Source organism: Lepisosteus platostomus, chromosome 12 (assembly GCF_059453375.1).
Source record: "Lepisosteus platostomus isolate fLepPlt1 chromosome 12, fLepPlt1.hap1, whole genome shotgun sequence".
Taxonomy (NCBI): Eukaryota; Metazoa; Chordata; class Actinopteri; order Semionotiformes; family Lepisosteidae; genus Lepisosteus; species Lepisosteus platostomus.
Window position 1 is genome coordinate 8882042 of NC_142622.1, and position 23304 is coordinate 8905345.

The following is a 23304-nucleotide window of genomic DNA, read 5'->3' on the forward strand; positions in this document are numbered from 1 at the left end:
AATGGATTGCTTAGAAACCTCAGGAAAAAATGTACAGATGTCTTAGATGTCCATGTGTTAAGCCACAATCATTCTGTGGTTCTGGAAACAAAATGGGATAATTGCTTAATGCTTGTCTAATAAGAGGCACATTACAACCCTGGGGTGTACAATTTAGCATTGACTTAAAAGAGCGACTGCTTTTAAAATGCGAGCCTATTGGGCTATCATCTTTTCAACACTTTTTTCCCTTGGAAGCATCAGTGTTTGGTAATTTTAGTTATTGAATGTTTAGTTGAGTTACAGTATATACTCATTTTAACATAGCTGGGTTAATTGAAGATGTATGGCCTGACCTACTGTACAGTACTTAAGTTTCTGCATTTAGATGAAACTGTGGCATCACTTGATGGAAAGATGGTAGGGAAAGGCTCAGGTTTTCCTTCTATACCAAACTACTTCAGAATCATAAACGTGTCAATTTAGATTTCTTCCCAGAAAGCTTTGCCTTATTTCACGAGGCTTTCGTAGGTGCCACTTGGGTTTGATTTTGTTTTCATTTCAAGACAATTTAGCTTCTCTTGATGGATTTGGGGTTTGATTCATGGCAGCTGGAAAATAGAGTTGTGCTCATCATTGAACTATTAGCAGTTGTGCTTCTGTTCTAAAGTACAGTAGCTCATTTTAAGCATAACTCACTGCGTGTTCAGGAACACCTGTTGTACCTTTTTCTAGAATAGTGTGAAGGCAATCAGGTTTTAGTGTTCAACAGTTACTGACTGCACTATTGATATTTTTGGTATGTTTGGATTTACAATTATTATTTGAAAGTTTAACAAATCATTTTTTTTATTTTAAGCTTAGTGTACGACAGAAATGCTTTTACATTTGAGAAAAAAAAATGGTTTGCCATTTTTTTTTATTTGCCCTTTATGACGTCAGATAGCTAATATATTGGTATTATTAACTTTGTAAAACCGTTTAATTTTAATGTATCATTAAATTTAATACAAAGAAAAACAAGCTGGTTTCATACATTCTCCCAGCTGAGGAGCACATGTTTTCTGTAACGCAGAAAGAACCGAAGCTCCAGTTTATCAGATACTGTGGCCACCACTCAGCTAGTTCTGTGGATGTTTGAAGTGACTGCATCTCCTTCTTCAATATCCAATGCCAAACCAGGATCATTTTCAAATCCAAGCATTACTGATAAACAGTCATTTAATCTGACACATGTGTGGTCCCAAGCGGAATGATTTTAATCAAATGAAGTGCATTTTCAATCGCAAATCCACTTCAAAACTAGACAACCGTAAGAAGTAATACGTTTGAAAACTTTAAAAATAAATGATACTTAAAATATAATAAAGTTTGACTAATGGCCTTTAGGGAAAAAAAGCACTTTTACATCTCCAAAACTGATGTTTCAAAATAAATTATGTAATGCAAGACATGCCCACCCACTCTTCGTACACAAATTCTTCAAAATATATTGGCATTCTAGTTTAGGATGGCAGCTCTGCGGTGATGTGCAAGCGGGCGTCTTTGATCACGTAGGAAACTGTAAGAGAGACGGTAATGCCAGGCATCAACAAACCTAAAAGATAAATCAACAAAAACCTTTCATCACCAATGTGTTCATTATTTATTACAGAGAAAGTGAAACATCCGGCTAAATACCACTGCAGCAAGCAGTGAATTTCCATTTGCTGAAGTTCTTTTAGAACAACACCTCCTTCAACATACAGCACGTTTATGCAGTCAAGCGTTTCACACATCAGTTTAATGATTATGCTCTATTTTACATACCACCTTTCATTGGTAGTCTCTAAGGAAACTGCTGAATGAGTACTAAAATCTAGAAGCGCAGAACTATAAACAGCAGTGGATTCAATAACATATACTGTAAGCTTTGGAAAAAGTCATGATGTTAAAAACACTAATGGACATTTCTTGGTAGGCTTGAAATAAAACACTGAGATACCTCAGTGCGAGTTGCCTCGCAGTATTCGAGCTGCCATCTTTTTAACAGGTAAAGGTTCAAGAAAAGAAACACAACACTTCAGCTGTGGATCCTTCTTTAGGTGTGACAGTGTTGGCATTCTTTTCTTTACCTTTCAGCATGGAATGAACTTTTGCACCCTACGCATGCTGACTCAGCTACAGTACCTAGCTGAAATTCTTAACAGTGCTTGGAGACACTTTTTAAAGTTAATTCAGTTTCAGGGACTTTGCAGGTCAAGTGACAAAATAGTTCATTAAGATGGATTTTAGAATGGATTTCCATTTTTTGTTTTGCACATCAGCGGGTACAGCAGAGAACACTGCTTGAAATTGGTCATTACCTGTACTCTCTCACAAGGAAGCCATTGTGGTCTCGTGGGTTACGAGTGGGACGTGGAATACCTTCCTCCCAGTAATCTTCCAGTTCGTTACCAGGGCCGCTGTGAGCAGGAGTGAGGTGGGGCATCCGGGCCCTTCTCCAGCTCCCCGCAGAAGGAAAGCTGCTCGGGTTGGGTGGAGTTCAACCTCAGCGTTGCCAGGTGACTGCACTGGAACGCCTGAGAAGATCGAGGTATAACTCCGCTGAAACATGACCACGTGATTAGAACTGCTGTCAGTGGGAAATAAACATGTAGGTTGAATAAGACTCTTGCGAGAGAAAGCTGCTATTGTAGAGTCTCATCCACAGAAACAAAGTACACGACACCAAAAAGCACATGATGCCCCAGCCACTCCTAAAGCTCTTTCCAAAGAAGGTGTTAAGGAGAGTTAACGCTGGATGAGCATCTAATGATAAATCCTTTAAAAAAATTAATAATAAACCCTGATGTCTGTGAGAATAAACCTGTTTTGTTTTTCCTGAAATAAGGCATAAAGTGGTTAAGAAAAAACGGGTCTGAATTATATCCCTGGCTGTGTGGCCCTACCTGTGATCTCATTTCCCGAGATGTGCAGTTGTTCCTGCATCAGGTTTCACCTTGAGGTTTCTTTGAACATACTGTATTTTCCATGTCTCTGCTGATGCCACACCACTCAAAGGAATTTACACAAGACTGTATTATTAAGAGACATACAGTGTTTTCTTTAATAAAAAAATTGTGTAGTTAACTTTAAGCAAAGCTCATCTGTCCTGCACGCTATAATAGGTTTGGAATGAAAAACAGCAGTACTGTACCTCAGTGTGATGGCCCTGCAGTGTTGGAGAGATGTCCTGTGCCAGTCTTACGGTGGCGTTTGGATCCTTTACTGAAATGGTTAGATCTGTGGAATTATAGCTTGTTGGAAGCTTATTTTGTCTTAAATACCGAATGTCTGGTCATCTCACGGGATATGTCTAACATTTCCTGCGAGCACGATTAAAGGAAGGAAGCCCAATGTTGCAGCGTTTGATGTGTGATCTTCAGTAATGTTTTTCACGTGTTGTGTTTACTGAGAGGGTTCTTGCCTGGCAGGAGCGCAATATTTAAAAAAAAACAAAAATAGCCCAAAAATAAACCCAAATCATCTACGTAGCCTTTGCAGGAGTCATGACATATTGCCAGTCATATGCAATCTTGTAAGAACAAAAATCCTTCCCTTCTGTACCTTCCATTCAGTGAGAGATTTTTTTATATCTGCGAAGGCTGTGTTAGTCTGTCATTAGAGCCCCATACTTTTTGAGATCGTTTTGTAATTATGAATCGGTGATTTCTAAATTTTTGGTACTGTTCAATTATTAGATGTTATTTTTTTCTTGGGCTGATGGCATTTTGTGTTTCTGCAGTCGTACTATAGATAAAGGATCTCCTGCCTTTTGGTTTTTCCGAGCAGGAGAAGCTCACAGTGTGCTGCAGTGGACAGGATGTGGTTTGTTACCAAACGCTCAGCTGGGAACTGACTTGAAAGAATTTTAAACTCCAGGCTACTTGGGAAGAATGAGACATTTCATGTTGTGTTTCAGTATAATTTCTTCATTATGATAATTATCACTCACCGGTATAATAGGCTTTACTGGTTCTTTTAACGTTTTTATCTTTCCATCCTTTGTTTACACGAGCCTACCCTACATGACACTGTTCTGGCAGCACTGAACTAATCTTGTATCCACAAGAATAACGCTAGTGTTTTGCAATAAGAACCACCAGGAATAGGAAAAGCTCTTTACTCAAATATTTTCATCTTGCTGTCCAGAGAGGCTTTGTCCTGGTTACAGCTAAACTAATTGCTGAACAGGTTACAGAAACAAGGAATTTACTGCCCCACTGTCCTTGAACAGGGACAAAGTCGGAACAGTAAAATGGCAAAAGAAAAGAAACAATTTAGACTAAAAAAAAAACTTAGAATCATTGAAGCAGATATTTGAAATTGTGCATTCAATTTATAACATCATCTTCATCTTTCTGTTATCAGAGAGCCAATTATTCCCGTTCACAAATGCCCTGGAGCCTGTCCTGAATAAGCATCAGGTGGGGATTACACCCTGCAAGAGGCTCCGGTCAATTACAGGCCACACAGGGGCAAGTTAGAGGTGCCCTTACTTATTTTACTTTATTGTCCCAGATGGGAAATGTGTTTGGCAGGTAGGTAAAAGACACAACACAATACGTTTAAAACATCATGACCCAATTAACATATAATAGACATATATGTGGGAACTATATATATATAAATAAAGTAATACATGCAGTAAGTTGTCCGAATTGAGCAGGTTAGTTACTGTGAGAGTAAGAGGTGACTTAGTTCTGTCGCTCTTTAATATACGGTATGTAATTTCAATCGAGACCCAGATGGAAGGTGGTCAGATTCACAGTGCAAGGGGTAGTCATGACAGATAATTGATTATATTGCCCTTAGTTTTGCATTAATCAAGTCTTCGGGAGTTGAGGGACAACTGGAACTCCCGGAGGACACCCATGCAGACGCAACCAGGACATGCAGACTCCACACGACAGGTGCCCCAGGCCAGAATACAACTGGGGAACACAAGAGCTGGGAGACAGTCGGGCTGACAGCCATACCACAGTGCCACCCTCTTCTTTTCAAGGAATATTCAGGGAATAATAATGTCTGAAACGTCCATTCTAACCTGCTAACGTTTGCATCACTTTTCTTAATTGAAAACACTTGAACTACAAATAATAAGTACAATTACCGTAAATAATAATGAGTAAGTATATTATGTTATAACACTACAATGAGATACGTACAGTATAGAGGGTAATAACACTACTAGTAAATTTAAAATGGCTGAATAGTTTGACATCTACAGTACATCCTGTCCCCATCCACTCAACAGCTGGCCACAGTATTAAAAATAGTGGCTATGTTTAGGAAGATAATTTCTAATTTTGTTAGGTGATGCAGTGAACTGAAGTGACTGAAATGATGTATGGAAGTGTGGGAAGTTAACTCAGTGCTAGTTTGAGGAGCCCCCCGGGGAGCCAGAGACGCACAGAGCCCCCACAGCCCTGCCACTGCGGGCCTCCAGCACATACTGTAGCAAGCCAGCAGCATGTAAGTCCTCTCCGCTCTGGCCTCGGGGGGACTTCCTGGGTCTGGACCCCGAGTTGCAAATTTATTAGTGTGCATTTTTTTACAGCGTGCCTTTGAACGCGAAATGCAAACATTTTACTAGGAAATCTGCGGAAAAAATAGGCTTTTGTACGGAGATGTCAGTTTGTGTTAGTATACTTGGCCGTTCCAAACGGTTGAGATACCCGTCGGAATTATAAACTCCGTTCCAAGATAGATTTTAGGAGGAAGAATTAGCTGATGTAGGAAGCATCTGTGCTGCAGATTATTTTAATTATTTTTTTTCTGTTGTTGTTGCTGACATAAATTTATTTGGACATTATCTCATGAGAAAGTGGTTATAATTTGGTTGTCTTGGGCAGCTTGAGGGCTTTGAGGGCTCCATTCATGTTCTGGGATCCCATGTCACAGTCTTAGTGATTGAAACATAAGTTTTTAATTCTATTATGTGGGGAGCTTCCAGGATTAATTCATTGTATTTTCATTTCAGTTTGCTCATGCTTGTTGGAAGGAAATTTAAAATTAGTATGAGCCGTTGTTTGAGGTCAAGATATACTAGGAAAAAAAAACCCTGCTGCTGTAAGGGAGTAGTTGTGTGCTTTTGAGCCATGTCTCTCTGAAACCTTAAGTGTATTAAATGCAGCAGTTGCTTTGTGTTCTTTTAGAGGTTCACCTATTTATCCAGAAGGGTAGGTGATACAGTTGTTTCCTTAGCCTCCTGTCAAGCTAGCTTAACTGACTTGATTGTATCCTAATTATTTTATTATAATTCCTAGACTTCTCAAAAATCTGAATTTTCTGTGTTCCGTGTTGTACTGATTACACTGTAATCACCATTTAAGTAACTTTGTGAAGAAATCTGATTGTTTTCAGACCTAGTTTTGAATACCCCTATGATTTAAACACAGTTAATCACACTGCTGTATAAAATAAGCATTATTTTACAATTCTGTGAACAGATAGATTTATCTAAGAAAGAGTTATCTTATGTGTCTGTGTTTAAATATACCATGACACTGTTATTTATCAATGGCATATGATACAACATGCCCAGTATAAAAACAAGCTAGGTACTTACCACCTTTTGTTACTGTTTAATACCTAATAATAATCAGTTGTTTAGCAACTTTCAACAAGATGTGTTTCAGTATTAATATAATACCTGGCTTACATTCTGACTGGTTATTCTGACTGCATATATACATGAATTTATATTTAATTATATTTCAGTTGTTACAATCTGAGTGGACATCAGCCTGGCAAATCTAAAGTTCCTTTAGAAAACAAGGCTACTTCTGGTAGAGTAACAGTATTTTCACCTCTCCCGTTATTCATAGTAATCCATCATATCTAATCTGTCAGCAATTAGTTTGTTTCCTTTTTCAACTGGCACTTTTCCCTGTCCAGCACTATTAGCAAATAAGGCGGAAGACATTTAAGAAAAGGTAGCACAGGGTGCAAGTAGAACATGATACTTACTAATGCATCTACTGTATCATATAGTGTCTGTTTTTTGTAATGTTGGTTGTAATATTTGCTGAAGCTACGGGAACCGTTTGTGGAATGTTGAAGCAGTTTGAATATTATATAGTTTTGTGGGTTTTTTATTTATCCTTCACGATTTTAGCTTGATAAAATTGGTCTTCCTCAGTGTTCCTTTGCATTTGTGAATACATGTTGCTATTTAGGCAATGGCGAACAGAATTTCCTAGCTGTTTAGTCAGAACCTGAACCACAGAATTTGAATTTTGTTTGTGAATGTTCTGGCCAGTTTATTACAGAGTGACATTTCTGCGGGCAGAAGTACGACTGGAACTGACCTCATTAAGACGACAATCCTTGAGATTTGAAGAAGTGAGATGTTGTTGTTCACAGTATCCCCATTAGTGTTTTAATGTCCCATGAGCAGTTTTAATACGCATGTGAAACTGCGGCTGTTAAAGTACATGGTTTGATGCCCCAGGTTCTGGAGATGTCAGACCATTTCAAGTTGCATCAGTATAATAATACCTAATGTTTCTGCAATTACATCTCATTGTTTAAACGGGATTGCTTCGAGCAGTGTCAATCAAATCAGCCGTGCTGGCGATTGGCATGCTAATCACTGTGGAGCGCTGGACTTCTAAGCCAGGATTATTTTTTTAATTAGTGTTTAAGTAATATTGAGCTGTGTGCCTGCTGCACACTAAGCTGATGAAAATTACTGTAACTGAGGGTATTCCAGGCCAATTCCTTGTTATGTTTCCTATTAAATTCTGTTATGATTAATCTGTTCCATACATGTGTTGTGATTAATTAAACATAGGCCCTTTTCAATTAAAATGGTGGTCAGATTACATCAGTTGGATATCCTTACTGTAATGCAATCTTTTTTTGCATTTTAGTTGTGTAGTCAACACGGCATTAACTTCACACCTCTTTGCAATCTGGCTTTTAAACAATAATTGATTGCATTTGCAGTGTACTGTATATAGACAGCACATAGTGCACCATCCCGAAGGATCCTAAAGTGCCTTTTTATGGTGACTTTGCTGGTGCAGTCAATATGCACTAGCAGCCCCAGTGCACAGCAGATCAGATGGAGGCGTGAAAAGTTTCTCCATTTAATAAATTACAGGGGACCTCCAATAGCACAGCGTCCTTGGTCACTATTAGTTTGTCATTGCCTTGGCACATGTGGTCCAGAGAAAAGAAAGACGCATTGTGGTCCACTTACAGCTGCAGCCTTGGTTAACTTGGTGATCTCTCATACCAGCACCGAGCAGGCCTGGCCTTGCTTATCTTTGAGGTCTTACGAGATCCAGCTAGAAGGTGGCACTGCTGCTTTCAAACAAATGCCGCTGGGCACGGCGTGTTTTCTGAAAGCAGAATGAAGTGGCTTTGCGGCGGTCGCATGCTGTACGTAATGCATCTGTTTGGCAGGGAGAAAATTATTGATTTGCATTGAACAAGGAGCCATTGGTTAATACCACTTTGACGTTTGTTACCATAATGTGAATAACCAGCAGTACAAAAACGATTACATTGAAACTAGGTGGAGGAACATACTGTGTGATCTGCAGCAGCTTTTTACCACCGTAGCAAATACAGCGAGTTATTTTCTTTCATTTATACCGTAATATCTTCAATTAAGCATTTTTCCACTGCCTCTTTAAACAGTGTTAAAATTTAAGTTACTTTTTTAATGTAAACCAAGTCATCTTTATGTAAATATTTCAGTTACGTAGAAATTGTATTAAACTGTCTGTGTTGTATTGATGTTTAACATTCATTTGTAGCTCTCATGGAGTGTTAATCTTGGGGTGTGTGAGAACATACATGCCCTCATGGGGTGTTAATCTTGCCTTGTGTAGTTTGCTTTGCAGCCATTATGCGGTTTTAACTTTACATCCCTTAATTTGACATTCTTCTTACATTACTATACTTTGATATTCTGTAACTATTTGTAACTTTTATATCTTGGTTGCAATCATCATCTCTGTTTCACATCGTTTAAAACATTTTATTGACATTGGAAGTACAAGTTACAGTACCCATATACTGTACCTGTCAACTATTTTTTTTTACAGTAGCATCTTTATTTAAAAAAATATATATTAGAGTAATATCACTCGCCTCTTCAACAGGTAATGAAGAATGATCCATTTGTGTACTCTAGTTAGTCTTATGTCCCATAGTATATATGTTTTAATGGAAAGCACAGGAATTGTTTCTTTTTTATCCCAGTGACATGAGATCTCCATTCCCATAAATCAAGAATGTGCAGTGTTTGTAAAGGCATGTATGTGATACTGTACCTGGGTGAAAGTAAAAACTGATTGCTGATCCAGGACAAATCCAAATAAGAACAGGATGACCAGTTAATGAAAACAACACGTGCCAAATCCATGAAGTAAAAGGGTTAGTTTCAGGAATACAGTATGTCTGATGCAGATTTTGGGTGGGTCAGTGTGCTTTAAATTGTATTAAATCATCTAACTGCCAGTATAAAATGGTTTCGTCTTTCTTCAAATATTTTAGTGTTTGATTTGGATCTTTAATGTTTGAGCAAGCAGTGTTAAAACGGTTTTCTCAAAATTATTTTTCTCTGATCCTCCACTGAGCTGCATTCCATATTACACCATGATAAAGCTGTTAAAGTGGTTTAAGTGAGCCTGCAAATTGTATTAAGATTTTGATCTTTTGCAGTCAGCAAAAGACCACATGTTAGTAGTCTTTAGAACTATATGGTCAGTATGCCATGTTTATAACTGTGTTATTCTGGCATGTAAACTTCGTCTGAGATAAATGACTTTTGCAATTAAGATGTTGAAATCAAAGTGCAAACAGTGACTTTTAGTGTACACCATTTCACTATAAACAAAATCCATGCCGATTGTTCTTTGCTATTCTGTTTAACCACTCTCAGGAACTTAAAATTTAACTTCTTCTCAGCAACTGGTGAATTAAGCACTTTTTGTATATAAAGGCAATTCTTGCTTCTAAGATCTTACATAAATATGGTTTAATTGACGACTCCGAATGTCTTTAAACTCTAATCAGGCTAATTAATAACAGGCTTCTGTATGGGGTCTGCAAAGGAAACTGGACCCTTTTTTTTTTGCAATCAATGTAAATAATTTAACTGTTTACAGTTTCACATGTCTATCATTACCCCAGCGCTATCAGTGATAGAGTTATTTTAACACATGCCCCAAAGTTTAATTTGCCATGTGTTCCCAGCGCTAGATCTTAACTGAAGATCTGAACACCCTGAAATGCCCCCATGACTTTCAGAAAATGTGAGGGACTGGGGAAGAAGTGCTGTTAAAATGCACATGGTTGGCTTGTACCCTTGTGTGCAACTCTTAAATGGATTATTATCACTGTTTAGATTTGGTATAATATTAGCCTCGCATGAATATAATTTTTTTCTCTGTACACACTGAAGTTGATTGGACAAGGCATGGTGAGAATTTTTTTTTTTTTGCAGTTTCAATATTTAATGAAGGGCTCAGATGTATAAACTGTATTGTTAAGAATGCCTTGCTCATATGCTAGATGTACTGCACAAAACATGTCACACGCAGTTGCATGATCTTCTAGTGTTCTTTTTGCCTGTCAATTGGTACTCCTAGTAAGTGTCGGAAGTAACAAATCAAAATAAAACCCTTTGTGAAAACAGGCCTTAGTGTTGCACAGTGGTGAGAAGTCTGTTAACAAAGAATATTATGCATTTAAACACCAGCTGCACTAGCTTGTTCTCTGTCTCATTCTGTTGTATTTAGCCTGTATTAGTTTCTTTGACACGTTCTTTAGAAACTGAAGTAACAACAGTAGCATAAAGACTACATATACATGGTGACATCAGAAGTGCTCAGATTCCATGGAAGAAAACCGTATAGACAATATACTGTAGTCTGAAAGCTCTGCCAGCTGTTATTTGCAAAGTAAGGATTTTTTTAATGAAAGAAAAGTTGTGTGAGAATTTGTTTTTTTAAAAATAATAGTTGGTCAAAACTGTGGATTAAATGAGTGCCAAATATGTTGAGATTTTTTTTAAATGGGTGGTTTAGAATACCATGCATTAGTCAACTAGACTTGACTGCAGCTGGGTAAAGTGACAAGCCTAAAATCTTTTATTCAAAACAAAGAGCCACAGAACAGCTTGGGTCAAACTGGCAGTCCTGCTGAGGAGAATCAATGGGATTGAACAGAGCCGAGGGCTGAGGTCCCATACAGAGCTGCCTCTTAAATCTTTTGCTCTTTGGGGAACATAGGTCATCCACAAATGGTTTCCAGCAGGCTTGGTGCTGCGCTGGTCGCTCCGTCACCCTCCATGATGTTCTTGTTTCTTTCAGGTTGGCCAGCATGGTCCTTCTCCGGCTGTTTCTTGGCCTTCCCGTTTTTTGTGACTGGTCCCATAACTTTCTTGAGTTTGAGCCTGGGCTTTACTGCTGCTTGGAGGTGATGCTGTGTCGGCTTCTCTTCCCTCCCTAACACCTAGTAGGGATCTCCTGAATCTTTCACCGGTGCAGATGTGATCTGTCCGGTTTTCGGCCCTGCAGTCTCGTAATGCCCGTGTGGCCTTTTGCATTGTCTTGAGAGGGAAGACAGACCCTCCAATAAAATACACAAAAATCAATGAATTCCTCTCCATTTTCACGTATTACTCCAAGAGCACGCTTGCCCACAATTTATTCATGGCCACTGTTGTCCTGTCAAGAGTTGGCAATGACATTACCTGTTAAGAGGATGGTGTCTTTCAGTTTGTTGGGGGTGTAGCACTGGATGATGGTGATGTCGTTGGGTTTAGTGAAAAACCTTGCTGTGATGCTTCAGGAGGGTATTGGTTCCCGTTCCATAAGGTATTTAGCTGCTTCTTTAGAAATGCTATTTCTGAAATGCTGTTTAAGGAGGAAGGTGTCTTGACATCTGGCAATCTGGTTAAATCTGCACATTAAAAATATATTTAATATATAATGAACAAAATCGGTTTTGTTCTTTTAATGTCCACGTCAGTTTGTTTCATGGATTAGATTTTGCTGATGCTTTTGATCTAATACTGGCGTAAAACCTTCATGCGAGATATGCTGTTCTCATTTCAGACCTCTGTTTTGTTTCTTTGATGGCCATTCTTTTTTCAGGAGATAAAAAACCCCACTTCTTATATAGTAGAGTGGAGCAAAACCTTGCGAACATGACCCTAATTATTTTTTTTTGAAAAACAAATCTCATTGACTCGTTAAATTCTGATAATGTTATTTTCCTGTTGGGTTTAAATGACTACTTGGTGTTCCAATTCAGAGACCTAATTGCAATGCTTTTAGATGCAAATTAGGAGTAATTGGAGTTGACTGAACCAATAAATCTCAGTAATGTTGCTACTCAAAGTCACAGTACTTAGGCAGTTTAGAATGGACCACCATCAGTTTGGGTTTTAAACTTACTGAGTAATTGCAACATTCATGAATTATATTTTTATGAATTCCCTCCCTTTAATAAATCCGTGAGAGCGTGATCCAACCCTTATGTTCTCAGTAAGATGGAAGGGAGATGAAAGGCTTGTTCTAGGCCTGCAGGAGGAGATGTAGTTTATGAGGCTTGCATGCAAATGAAACAGCAGACAAGTCCCATGAATGACTGCGCTTGAAACATCTTGTTTTCAAAGAACAGCATAGTGGCTGATTTTCACACGGCATGGTTATTTCTTAATGTAAATCTGAATCTTTCAAGAAAAATCAACAATAAAAATAGAATGAAAAGAAATGTGTAAAGTTAAATACAGTAAGTGCAATGTAATTTCAAAGGCTCTAAATCCTTGTTTTTCTGGACATTGTAAACAGTTACTGTGTACACAACAGCATGAACACTTTTCATAAAGTGTTCAGCTTTTATGTAAAACCAATACAGTTCAGAAAGACATGTACATCGTGTGCAAAATGTGTAAAAAAACGCTTAACACTCACAAATGCACATTGTGCCTTGAATTTTTTTAGAATATTTGGAACATGCAAAAAAAGTTTTAAGGTTTGGTAAAGAAATCAGACTCCACATGATGAAAAAAATAAATATTCAGCCCCAGTATTATCAGGGCACTACCAGGTTCTGCTTTCAGGGCCTCTTGCTGACTGAAAACTGCAGTTCTTAGCACACACTCAATAGCCAACAGCACTGAGATAAGCCTGCCCTGGGCTTTGAGATCTTTGGTGCACATCTCAGAATGGTTTATTTTATTACCTTGAACCACATTTAACCTTTTCTGCCTCAGAAAATGCAGCAAGAAAAAAAAACAGGAGGCCCCACTCTGAAATAGCAGCTGGTTCACAGTTGGATCACAGCAGAGAGAAGTCAAAACTTATCTCTTCAGAAGTACTTTACAGGGCTGTCGGTAGTATTGATTGCCACAGTTTATCAGGCATGCTGAGTGTGAGTTGTTAACAGGTAGAATGAAAAGGGCTGAAGTGCAGTTCCTTCTGCGACCTCCTCTGAGTTGTGGTCTGACAGATGAAAAGACCTAATGCACAGAATTTAGTCTGGGCCGCCCAGTGAGAATACTGTACATCCACTCCTGAGTAAAGAGTGCCTTTCACAGTGTCAGAGCTGGGTGCTCAAGGTCTCTGCTCCATTCTGCCTTTGTGCCACCAGCAATCCAGATGCTACCCATTGCTTTAACATATACAGCAGATCACCTCAAATATAGCAGATGACGTCCGATTCAGTTGGTTTACCAAGCTAAGTTTGTGCATCTGCCTAGAGTGCTGTCATCAGTCAGCACAATGCAAGATAAAGTGTTTTTTTTTTGCCAGCGCAGGTGTTACTAAAGCACCAACGCTGGCATCTGTACAAAGGCTTGCCCAGAACTTTGTCATCTGAAAAAGAGCTGTTTTGTTTCCTTCTCATTATGCAACCTCCTGTGGTAAATTAGGAACTTGCTTTTATTCACTAACTACTGTGGCTTTTCCTTTATCCTCCTACAGAATTGCGACTTGGAAATTGCCCGCCTACTAATTTATTGAGATATTTTATGACATATTGTTTAGTTTGTTTATTTAGTCCTGCGAGCATTTCAGTTTCTGGGCAAACAATGTGTTTTCTCCTCTGTCATCTCTTTCAACAATAGTATGCAGGAGGTCTGAATTTGCATTTCTGTATATATTAGGGAAAATATACAATACCAAGTTTTGTTTTCATCTTGTTTTTTTTTTGTGATTGAGATTTTGTGATTTGTTGAGGAATTTCCTACTGGTGCATCTACTAGCTACGAAATGTTGCTCCGAATCCACAAGGAGTGGAGAAGTGTCCTTGGTGTCTGGAGATCTTGTAGAGTTACTGTACCTGGTTGCTCATCAGAGCTGCTGCTGGGATCCTGCAGTAGCTGAGATTTTACCCTGTGCCTTCAGTATGGAAACCAAAGAAAACAGAGCTCTCCTTTCCCATCACACATTGGACAACTTTTATCTCATGAGAGTGTGACACCTTCCTATGATTAAATAAATTACTGTTTGTGCATGAAATGCTAGTCAAATAAAGTAACACTTTTAAGACTTTGGCATGGGAACACACTATTTAGCATTTTTTAAACTAAAACCTTGGACCCAAAAAAGGCATTTCTGTGGCTTTTAGGAGTTAACGGTTTTAGATTTTGCAAAGAAATGCTTAATAAAATGACTACATTGCTAAGAAACAAAGCTTTCTTCTTGACTTGCTTTTGATCTAGTTTTATAAATAGCAGAATTTTGTCATAAATGTAATGTTTTTGTGGTCTCTTCTCCAATTAAAAGAAAAAGGTTTGGCTCAGGAACAAGCCAGATTGGCACATTGGAACACTACGTTATTTGCTTTAGTCATCATGTGCATGTTTAATATACTACTTGTTATTATCATTGTTGTTGTTTTTTCAAAGCCAATGCTTGATGTACAGAATAGCCTGCTCTCCTCATTTGTACCTTTTCTTATTGTCTAAAGTGGAATGTGAAACATTAAAGGGATCAGAGCACCCCTAGGTCTTTTCAGCTAAAATCCTGCAATGTGGAGGAGTGGTTAGGGTTTTGGATTCTGAACTGGAAGGTCGTGGGTTCAAATCCCAGGTGAGACACAGCTGTTGAAACCACGAGCAAGGTACTGCGCTCAGACCGCTCCAGTAAAATTTGTTTGAAAATCAAGGAGTGCATCTCAGACTTTTGGTGTTGGCTGTGTTTGTGTTTTTTGTAACATTTCTGTGGGTTAAACGCTTACTGTGTGTTACTGAATGAAGAAACAATATACGAAAAATGACCACTGATAATTGCTGAAACGAAAAGAACTACTCGTGCTGTCCTAACATCTGTTGCCATTTTGAGCCTCTGTTTACAGTATAAAAATGTATTTGAATTCACCAGGACAAATAAACATATCATAACTGTAAGCCCTGATGTCATCTGCAGATGTAAATTTAGTTCATGTGTTCAACAGCATCTTGTCTTCCAAAGCAAAATAAATGACATCATTGAGTGTGTTTAATCTCTTAGGGAGGAATTTTAAGAGCAGATCACTTAGCACTGAGAGGCATTTTCTGACGTATTACAGGATTTCATGGATTTCAAATTTGTAAACAAACTGTTCTCATTTCAGTCCTTCAAGAAGGCTTAAGACTACTGCACAATCCAGCTAAGTCAACTGGAGTATTTACCACTAATTATAACTTGGCATAAATCAGAGCTTTTAAGAGGCAAACTGTTTTACCTGAAGGTCATTTTATTTATTTTCTTCCTGCTTTGCCAGGGTCATGTTATTTATCAACATATTGTTTTTCCAGAATTTTAATTTGGTAATAAACCTGCTTGACTGAAAGTGAATAAAAAACATACAGCTAACAGAACTTGCCAATTCTTTTTGCCAGAACATCTCTTTATAGTATCTGTAACGAAGTACAGTACGTGCGCTGTTAATATGCTTCAGGATGAAATTGAATAAAATTGTCAGTTCTAGTTGGTTTCATAAAGGATGTGGGGTTCCCTGTAAAAAATTTTTAAAAAACAACAAATTAAGTAAAAAGTTTATAAGTAGAAGCAAGTCTGCTCCTGCTGTTTTTGTGCTAGCAAACTTCAGAAGTGAGTGCCTCATCTCAAATCAGTGTTAATTGTGACACATTGCTTTTGAATGTGCTACTTTTGAATGTCTCATAACAGATACTGTTACCAGTTATCATAAACTCTGGGCGCTTCAACTGTGCAACAACTAGTTTTAAGTGAGATTTCATTGTAAGTTGTAAGTCATTCTATGTCACTGTGGTTTTCCTATCGACAGCAGATCTAGTGATTGGGACATCATCAAATGGCAGCTGCTTGAGAATTTCCATAGAGAGAAACTAAACGCGCTGGGGATGTACAGTATGTAACATCGATCACACACAGCAGAAGTGGCAGCTGTGAGGTCTGGTCACCGGTAATGCTAGATAGGGCTATCTTGAGAAAGTACAAGAAGATACAGTAGAAGGGACAATAAATTCATTTGTCAAAGCAAACGTTGTTTTCATTAAAATAATAAAATCATTCGAGTAGAGCATTTCCAATTATTTCCATATTTCCAAACTAAGAATCGCTGAGCTGAAGAAAAGCCATCCCCCGTGCCAATGAAAGAACGATTTCTCCGTGTGTTTCCTGTTTGTAGGAGGGCTTCGAATCTGGGGATCTTGCGGGACCCGGGGTCGGAGGTGGAAGACCGGCAGTACCAGGTCGATCTGCAGTCCATCAATATCGGCACGGCCCGGTGGGAGCACCTGAAGCCCGAGAAGGAGGGGGCGAAGGGGGGCGCTCCCGCGGAGAGCGAGCGGAGCTCACAGAACCCGGCGCTGGAGTGGAACATGGCCAGCAGGTAACGCCGGTCTGGCGTTTTTCTGCCGGGGGGGGGGGGGGGTCCCCAGGCCTCGCGTCAGCCCGCGTCCGTCCGCTTTTCAAACGCGCAGGGCCCAATCCGGGGGAGCGAGGGAGAAAGAGAGAGCCGGCCGGCACGGTCCCCTTGTGCAGGCTCATGTCAGTAATGCTCATGCTAAGTGGATGAAGGTCTGGATCCGGCCACCCAGACACTACTCTGCCAATGCTCTGTGTTTTTTTTTTACCAGAAACAGCTGGATGACATCCTAGCATCGTTTAACTACAGGGAGCATTGGGTTCGCTGGGCTGAGTGGCCTCCTGTTGTTTGTAACCATCCTTACATTCTAATCCACAATTCTTCTAGCATGACAACAGCATGGGGCAAACATTATTTAATTAATACAGTTCAGATTTATTCATATAAGCAGTGCATGGTACTGTCCGTTTCTAGCAGGGTTGTTTGCCACTTGACCTTTTCTATTGTCAGCAGTATCAAAATGAAGTTGGGCTGCGAAATGTCAATAGAAGTAGCCTTCTTCATTTTAAATTTCATGCGAGATATTTTCATGGGGTTAAATGCTCAACATATGGTTAACCTTTCAGTGCCTGTATATTCAGTGTATTGTTTTTAAAAGAGTTCTAAACTAAAAAAGTTGTGTTGTAAGCACGGTAGTTTTGCACAGTTCAAAGGCATACTTGTCACAAATGTCACTTGTCACAGGAATTCCAGAAAACACAAGAATCACATTTATTCACACTCCTGAAAAGAGTATTTTGTAAATCCTCCTCTGGCAGGGATTACACTGACTGGGCACTTCCTGTATTGGGCTGTGAGGGCTTGGCAGCTCTGAGGGTTTTTTACCATTCTTCCAGATATTATTGCTTGTTTAGAATTTGTTTAAGTTGTGTATAAATCTGAATAATGCTGCATACATACAGAAATCCATCATGTTTAATTTTGCCTAAGCCAGTGTATTACCCTGCAGCAAAGGTGTCCAGTCCTGGTCCTGGAGGGATGGTGTGCCTGCAGGTTTTGTAGGTTTCGGCACCTCAAGTGGATAAATTGGTCCAATTGAGCCAATAATTTAGGTCATTAAGAGAAGAGATGGAATGAAAGCCCTCCAGCACCAGAATTCCACCTCCTTTCCTACAGCTAAGATGTCTCAGCTGCCTCTGATGGTTCTCAGGCTTGTCAAACAAAGTCAAGCTCATCTTTAAAAAAAAAAAAAATCTGATTCAGCACTCGTACTGTATATTCAACAATCCATTTTTTCTAAAGTCATTTTGCAGGTCAACTTTAAACACAAATCAAGTTTATTCACCATAATATATCATTTTCAAGAAGCATTTTTTCAATCTTTGCTTCTGAAAATTTGGAACAGGGAGCTAAAACAAGCAAGTTTAATGGCCTGTTTGGCTTATGCGATTTTAGCTCTTGTTTTGAAAAGGAACAGGCCCAAAAATCACAAAGAAAAGAATTTCAAATTTGTTCTCTGTTGACTGAAAGTAGCCTCTAAAGAATGTAGCGCTCTGTAAAAGCAACATGAGCTTGATTTTGACAAAGTGCTTTTTAGGTCACATCATTTTTTAGTTGCGGGAACACTTACCATCATGAATCAGGCAGATGGAAAGCAAGGGCTTCTCCTACCTGCTTTTAGTGTTGAGGAGTACTGGTACGACTGTCACACTGCAATCACATACACTGTGCAGTTTACTGTGGACGTCAGCCAAGAGACACTGGGTCTTCTGTTTGAACTCTTTCAGGATTTGAGCTTTGTATCATTTTTAGGAATTCAGCCACATTCTGTCATTTTGTTCCCTTTTCAGTAGCTCTGACTGTACAGCAAAGACTTGTTGTTTAACTAGTTATGACCTCCATAGCGAGGGAGATCAAGAACCACATTTCTGTATCAAAGGTGCTGGGGTGCTCATCTGTCCTCCGAAATCACTTTTAAGGAATTATCCCAGACAAGACATGATATCCTTTTATATTTTCAGAAAATGTTCATAGTAGGTAGTACGTTGTGAGATTATCATTAATTAACCTGCTATATTTTATACTGCACTGCCTTTTTTGTACCTGGCTCTGGGAGAACATTGTGTTAAAGGTGCTGTGATTTGGTTCCATCGTCACCAGTCTGAAATGAGTCTTTGTCTATTGCAGATCTGATATCACCTGTTTATATCGGCACAAGCTTTATTTTGCCTGGAAACACAGGTTCCCAATTATTTAAAAAGCCATGATACTGCATATCATGCAATATAACCTGAAGTACGGTATGTTCTTTTGAGTTTCAAGTATTACTTCATACTGAACTATAGGTTGTACATTCCCACCTCTGCTATTTTATATGGTTTTATAAACACAGAGGAAATATCTATTTACCTTATTTGTTAAAACAGCCTGATTTACTTTTCCTTGAATGGATTTTAATACTGCTTTCCATGTTTGCCATTCACGTTTACAGTATTTGAATTTGTCATTGCCTCAAACCCATATACAGTGTGTGATGAATAAAAGCTAAGATGTGTAGGATTGCAATCCTGAAGAATTATTTTCTTTTCTGATAGGATTTTCATATGAATGGCATTGTTTAACTTTTATGCAAGTTGCCTTAATCACGTAATCCTGCCTTTTGTTTAAAGCTCAAGACTGTTGGTGGCCACATTAAAAAAAAAATCTTCCCACAATGCTTATTTTTATTACGATTGTTTGTGTTTTGTTTTGAATGAGGGTCTTATAAGGTTCATTGTGTTACAAGAAGATGCTGCCTTTCCCTTGTTGTTGGTGGACAGGGCCACATTCAGATATCTAATGCTAGTATCATGAGATCTCAGACAGGACTGACAGACAGTCTTACATTTTTTCCCTTAACTTCAGCTGGTTTATTTCAAATGGTCAGTTTGACAAACATAGGTTGGAGGAATCTGATACAAACAGCGTATAAGCTTGGAATGTACTTTTGTAATTAAACTTCCTGATTTGTGCTCCTGATCTGTTTTTGAGTGTTTTACATTATGCAAGGAGTCAAGATGACTGCAAGGTTCACACCTTTTTTTCCTCGCACTTAGCTCTGTGCTAAAACATTGCATCTTGCCAGGCTTTTTTTTAATTCCAGTAGTTGCTGATCTCCATTGAACTCTGCTTGCTTCCTGAGGTTTTGTAGGAAATTCCATATACAACAATCTGCTGACAGATTCTGTCTGCATGATAGTATAGAATTCCACAAAAGATGTTGGTTTTTTAGCTGTGAACTTTCTACCTTCCCACGCTGGGTCCTTTGGTGTCACATAATTCCTTGCTTGTGTTCACACTGGTTTGCTCGGCATGATTCATAACTTCTTGAGTAGCTCTCATAGCAGGGCTCTTCCTTCACTAGAAAAGCCCACAAGAATTGGGACGGAGAAGCATTACAACATCCAGTAGAATGATTGAAAGCACCTGTATGTCACAATAGGGTGCTAATTGTTTTGCATTGTATTGAAAAGGAATTACAGTTGCCTGCTGAAAACAGCCCACAGGTTTTGCCCTGAAAGCACCTTATAAATAGCTTTCCATCATAACAACCATGCTGTATGAATTAGATTATGCTCCAAAAAAAAAATATTGGCATGCATCCCTTGAGGGCACTGGTAATGTACATTTCTACGGCAGAATATGATATGATATTGGCATAGGTTATACAGAATTTCACCAGGCCACCTAGAACTCCAGCTTGTTTTAATCCTGTGCCGACTATAAATATTGGAAGCTATGCTGTTTGATTGTTTTAATAGCAGCAGATGTGGCAATTAACACCACCTTATAAAGCCGAGTTGTATATTTGTTTTACTGCTAACAAATGTTCCCGCAAATATAACTTGATTGTGGGAATGAACATTAGCAAAATGGGGAAAGTTTATATTTTAAGGTTTTAGTTTGGTCTTGTGTATACAATTAGGGTGTGTTCCCAATAGAGAATTGTCAAATAATGGCTCACATCGTTCTCTGAATTATTGTAGCTTGGAGCTGAAATGTCCTTCTGAGAAATTTGAAAGGCTCGGTTATGGAAATATTTCACAGGTTGGCTTGCAAGTGTAAATGGGTTTTGAAGGCTGCATTTGAAATTGAGTTTTTTTTTCTGGTTTAAATTTTTAACAACCAAGTGATGTTGAAAATGTGAAGTCAGTTGTCACTAATGATTAGGATTTAGCAGACCTTGAGCTTGAGCAGTGCGAGTCAGAAGCTGTGTGTAAATGTTGTAGCAGAGCTATCAGAATAAAGACATGATAGTGTGCCACTCACAATTTGCAATGTCACTACCCCTGTTTATACAGGGGACATGTCATACAGTGTACCAAGAATAACCAGTGATGAACCATTGATGAATAAAGATGAGCTATAGTCGTTGTTTTTTTCCCCAGAATATACAATCATAACCGAAGAGTTCAAGAATGATAACACAGAATTTAGCAAAAATATGACATTTCCCAAATACAGATTTCATTTTATCTTTTATAATGATGAGCCGATGAACCGTAAAAACCACCTGATTAAATGTGATCGTGACTCTCTACCAAAACAGGCTGAAGGTTATCACTCACTGAAATGAAATGTTAATTCTTGATACAGATCAGTTAACAGAGAAAGATGAGGTAGATTGAAGTAGAAATTAGTAGTAATACATCTGTCTTGCTTGCTTTAGTTTTACTCATTCTGAGAGTTAGTGTTTTTACGCATCTTTGTTGAAACGAATAAAATATCTGTTTTTACTAATATCACTCAACCAGTCCTTGTTGTAGACATTGTTACTTTGAAGTATAAATCTTGTGTATAATTTCCCATAAAACAGGGATGCAGCGATTGAGGAAAAATGAAGATATACTGGGGAAAAAATGATTTGGACTGGTTTCCAGAACCAGTCAGATCGGCCTGTACGTCAGGCCACATGATCACAAAGTTTTACCAGTTCAATGCTGTTCTTTTTCAAAATATTGCACACCTAGATGTATACAGCATTTTGTGAAGGGAAGATAGTGAGTTTTATAACTGTGATCTATAAATCCCATCCAGCATTCGACGGCACCAGGAGAGAAGGGCGATCCTGACTCCAATCCTGACAGATTTCTCGGTTCGCCTGACTGCTGCCCCAGCTATCATATTTACCAAGCAGGTGTCACCTGACAGCCCGCAGGTCGAGGTGAGTGGCGCAGTGAGTACTACAGAGGTCACAGGTTAAAGTAAATAGCAGCAGTAGACACCGCAGAGGTCAGAGTTCAAGGTGAGGGGAGCAGTGAGCGCCGCAGAGGTTACAGCTCGCGGCAAATGACACGGTGCGCTCTGCAGAGGTCACAGGTCAAGGTGAGTGGCACATTGCGCACTGTAGGGGTTAAAGCAGTTTAGACAGTATATGCTTTAAAAAAATCTGTCTTTAATTTAGTTTTAAGTTTTGTTACATTGGAAAATATTAACCAATATATTTTAAAAAATCTTTCATAGCGTTATTATAAAATATTTACCATTTTGTGTCATTCAAAATAGCCATTAATTTTGCAGTTCACATTTCAGTTTTGCAGTTTGGAAGCCACATAATTATATAGGTTTGTACTGGAGTTATGTTTCTAATGTGTCACGGACCAGAACATCAGATTTTTGTTCTTATTAACCAGTAAACTGATGGGAAATGCCCCAGATTTTATTTTTTAACAGTTGCAGGCATTTCAGCATGGCAAACAAGCTGAATTTAAAATTGTACTTGTAAACACAAGTTACAGCATATAATACAGCAAACTGAGCTGCCTGATGCAATACAACACATTTGTAAAATACAGGCTTTTCCCACCCACTTCAATTTTTATCATCCCATGAGCTAACTACATTTGGGCAAACACCACTGATTGTGTTGTGACTTCATCCTAAAATTCAGTGATTGCTCACAAGGTCAGTTTGTTTTTTTCCATACAAATTGGTGTAATTTCACCTTTTGTTTATGAATGAGAAGTGGAAACTAAACATTGTACTTTACTTGTTTTGCAGGACCGTGATCATATTAGACCAAAATTAAAGTGACACCTTTAGAGGCCAATACACATTTTTCATTTTCAGGGTGTGGTGTAGGAATAATATGGTGAATGCTGATAAATTAGTGTTTGACTCATTATTACTCAGTATATAGAGGCTGAAAGTAACATTTAAATCTCAGTGCCAGCTGATTCAGTTTCACTGCATCTTAAAGTTATCAAATATGAAACAGAGCAATGGGGATATTGTTTTGTAACTGTATGCTGTGTACAATGTTATCCTCATTTCATTAATTTTCACCAATAATGTACTTGTCTGCTAAGGGGTCCAGGATACTGGGACACAAAAAAATAGGTTACCATTGTGCTAAAGGTACATAACCAGCCCAGTTTGTGTCATCATGTGTATCAGAAGTCTTCTCTTCCCCCGTGATGTGTTGAGGACTAATAAAATATGATGAGCACTGTTCTAATGCAT

At 38.6% G+C, this 23304-nt stretch overlaps 1 protein-coding gene across 2 annotated transcripts in view; it reads left to right on the forward strand.

The window, feature by feature from the left end:
• The window catches only part of vps13b (vacuolar protein sorting 13 homolog B), a 325535-nt gene that overhangs the window by 205801 nt on the left and 96430 nt on the right, over positions 1-23304 (forward strand). For both annotated transcript variants that reach the window (XM_088600797.1, XM_088600796.1), the window contains exons 31-32: positions 16624-16827; positions 21880-22006. In XM_088600797.1, coding sequence (XP_088456923.1) covers positions 16624-16827; positions 21880-22006 — 331 coding nt within the window. The remainder of the gene's footprint in view (positions 1-16623; positions 16828-21879; positions 22007-23304) is intronic.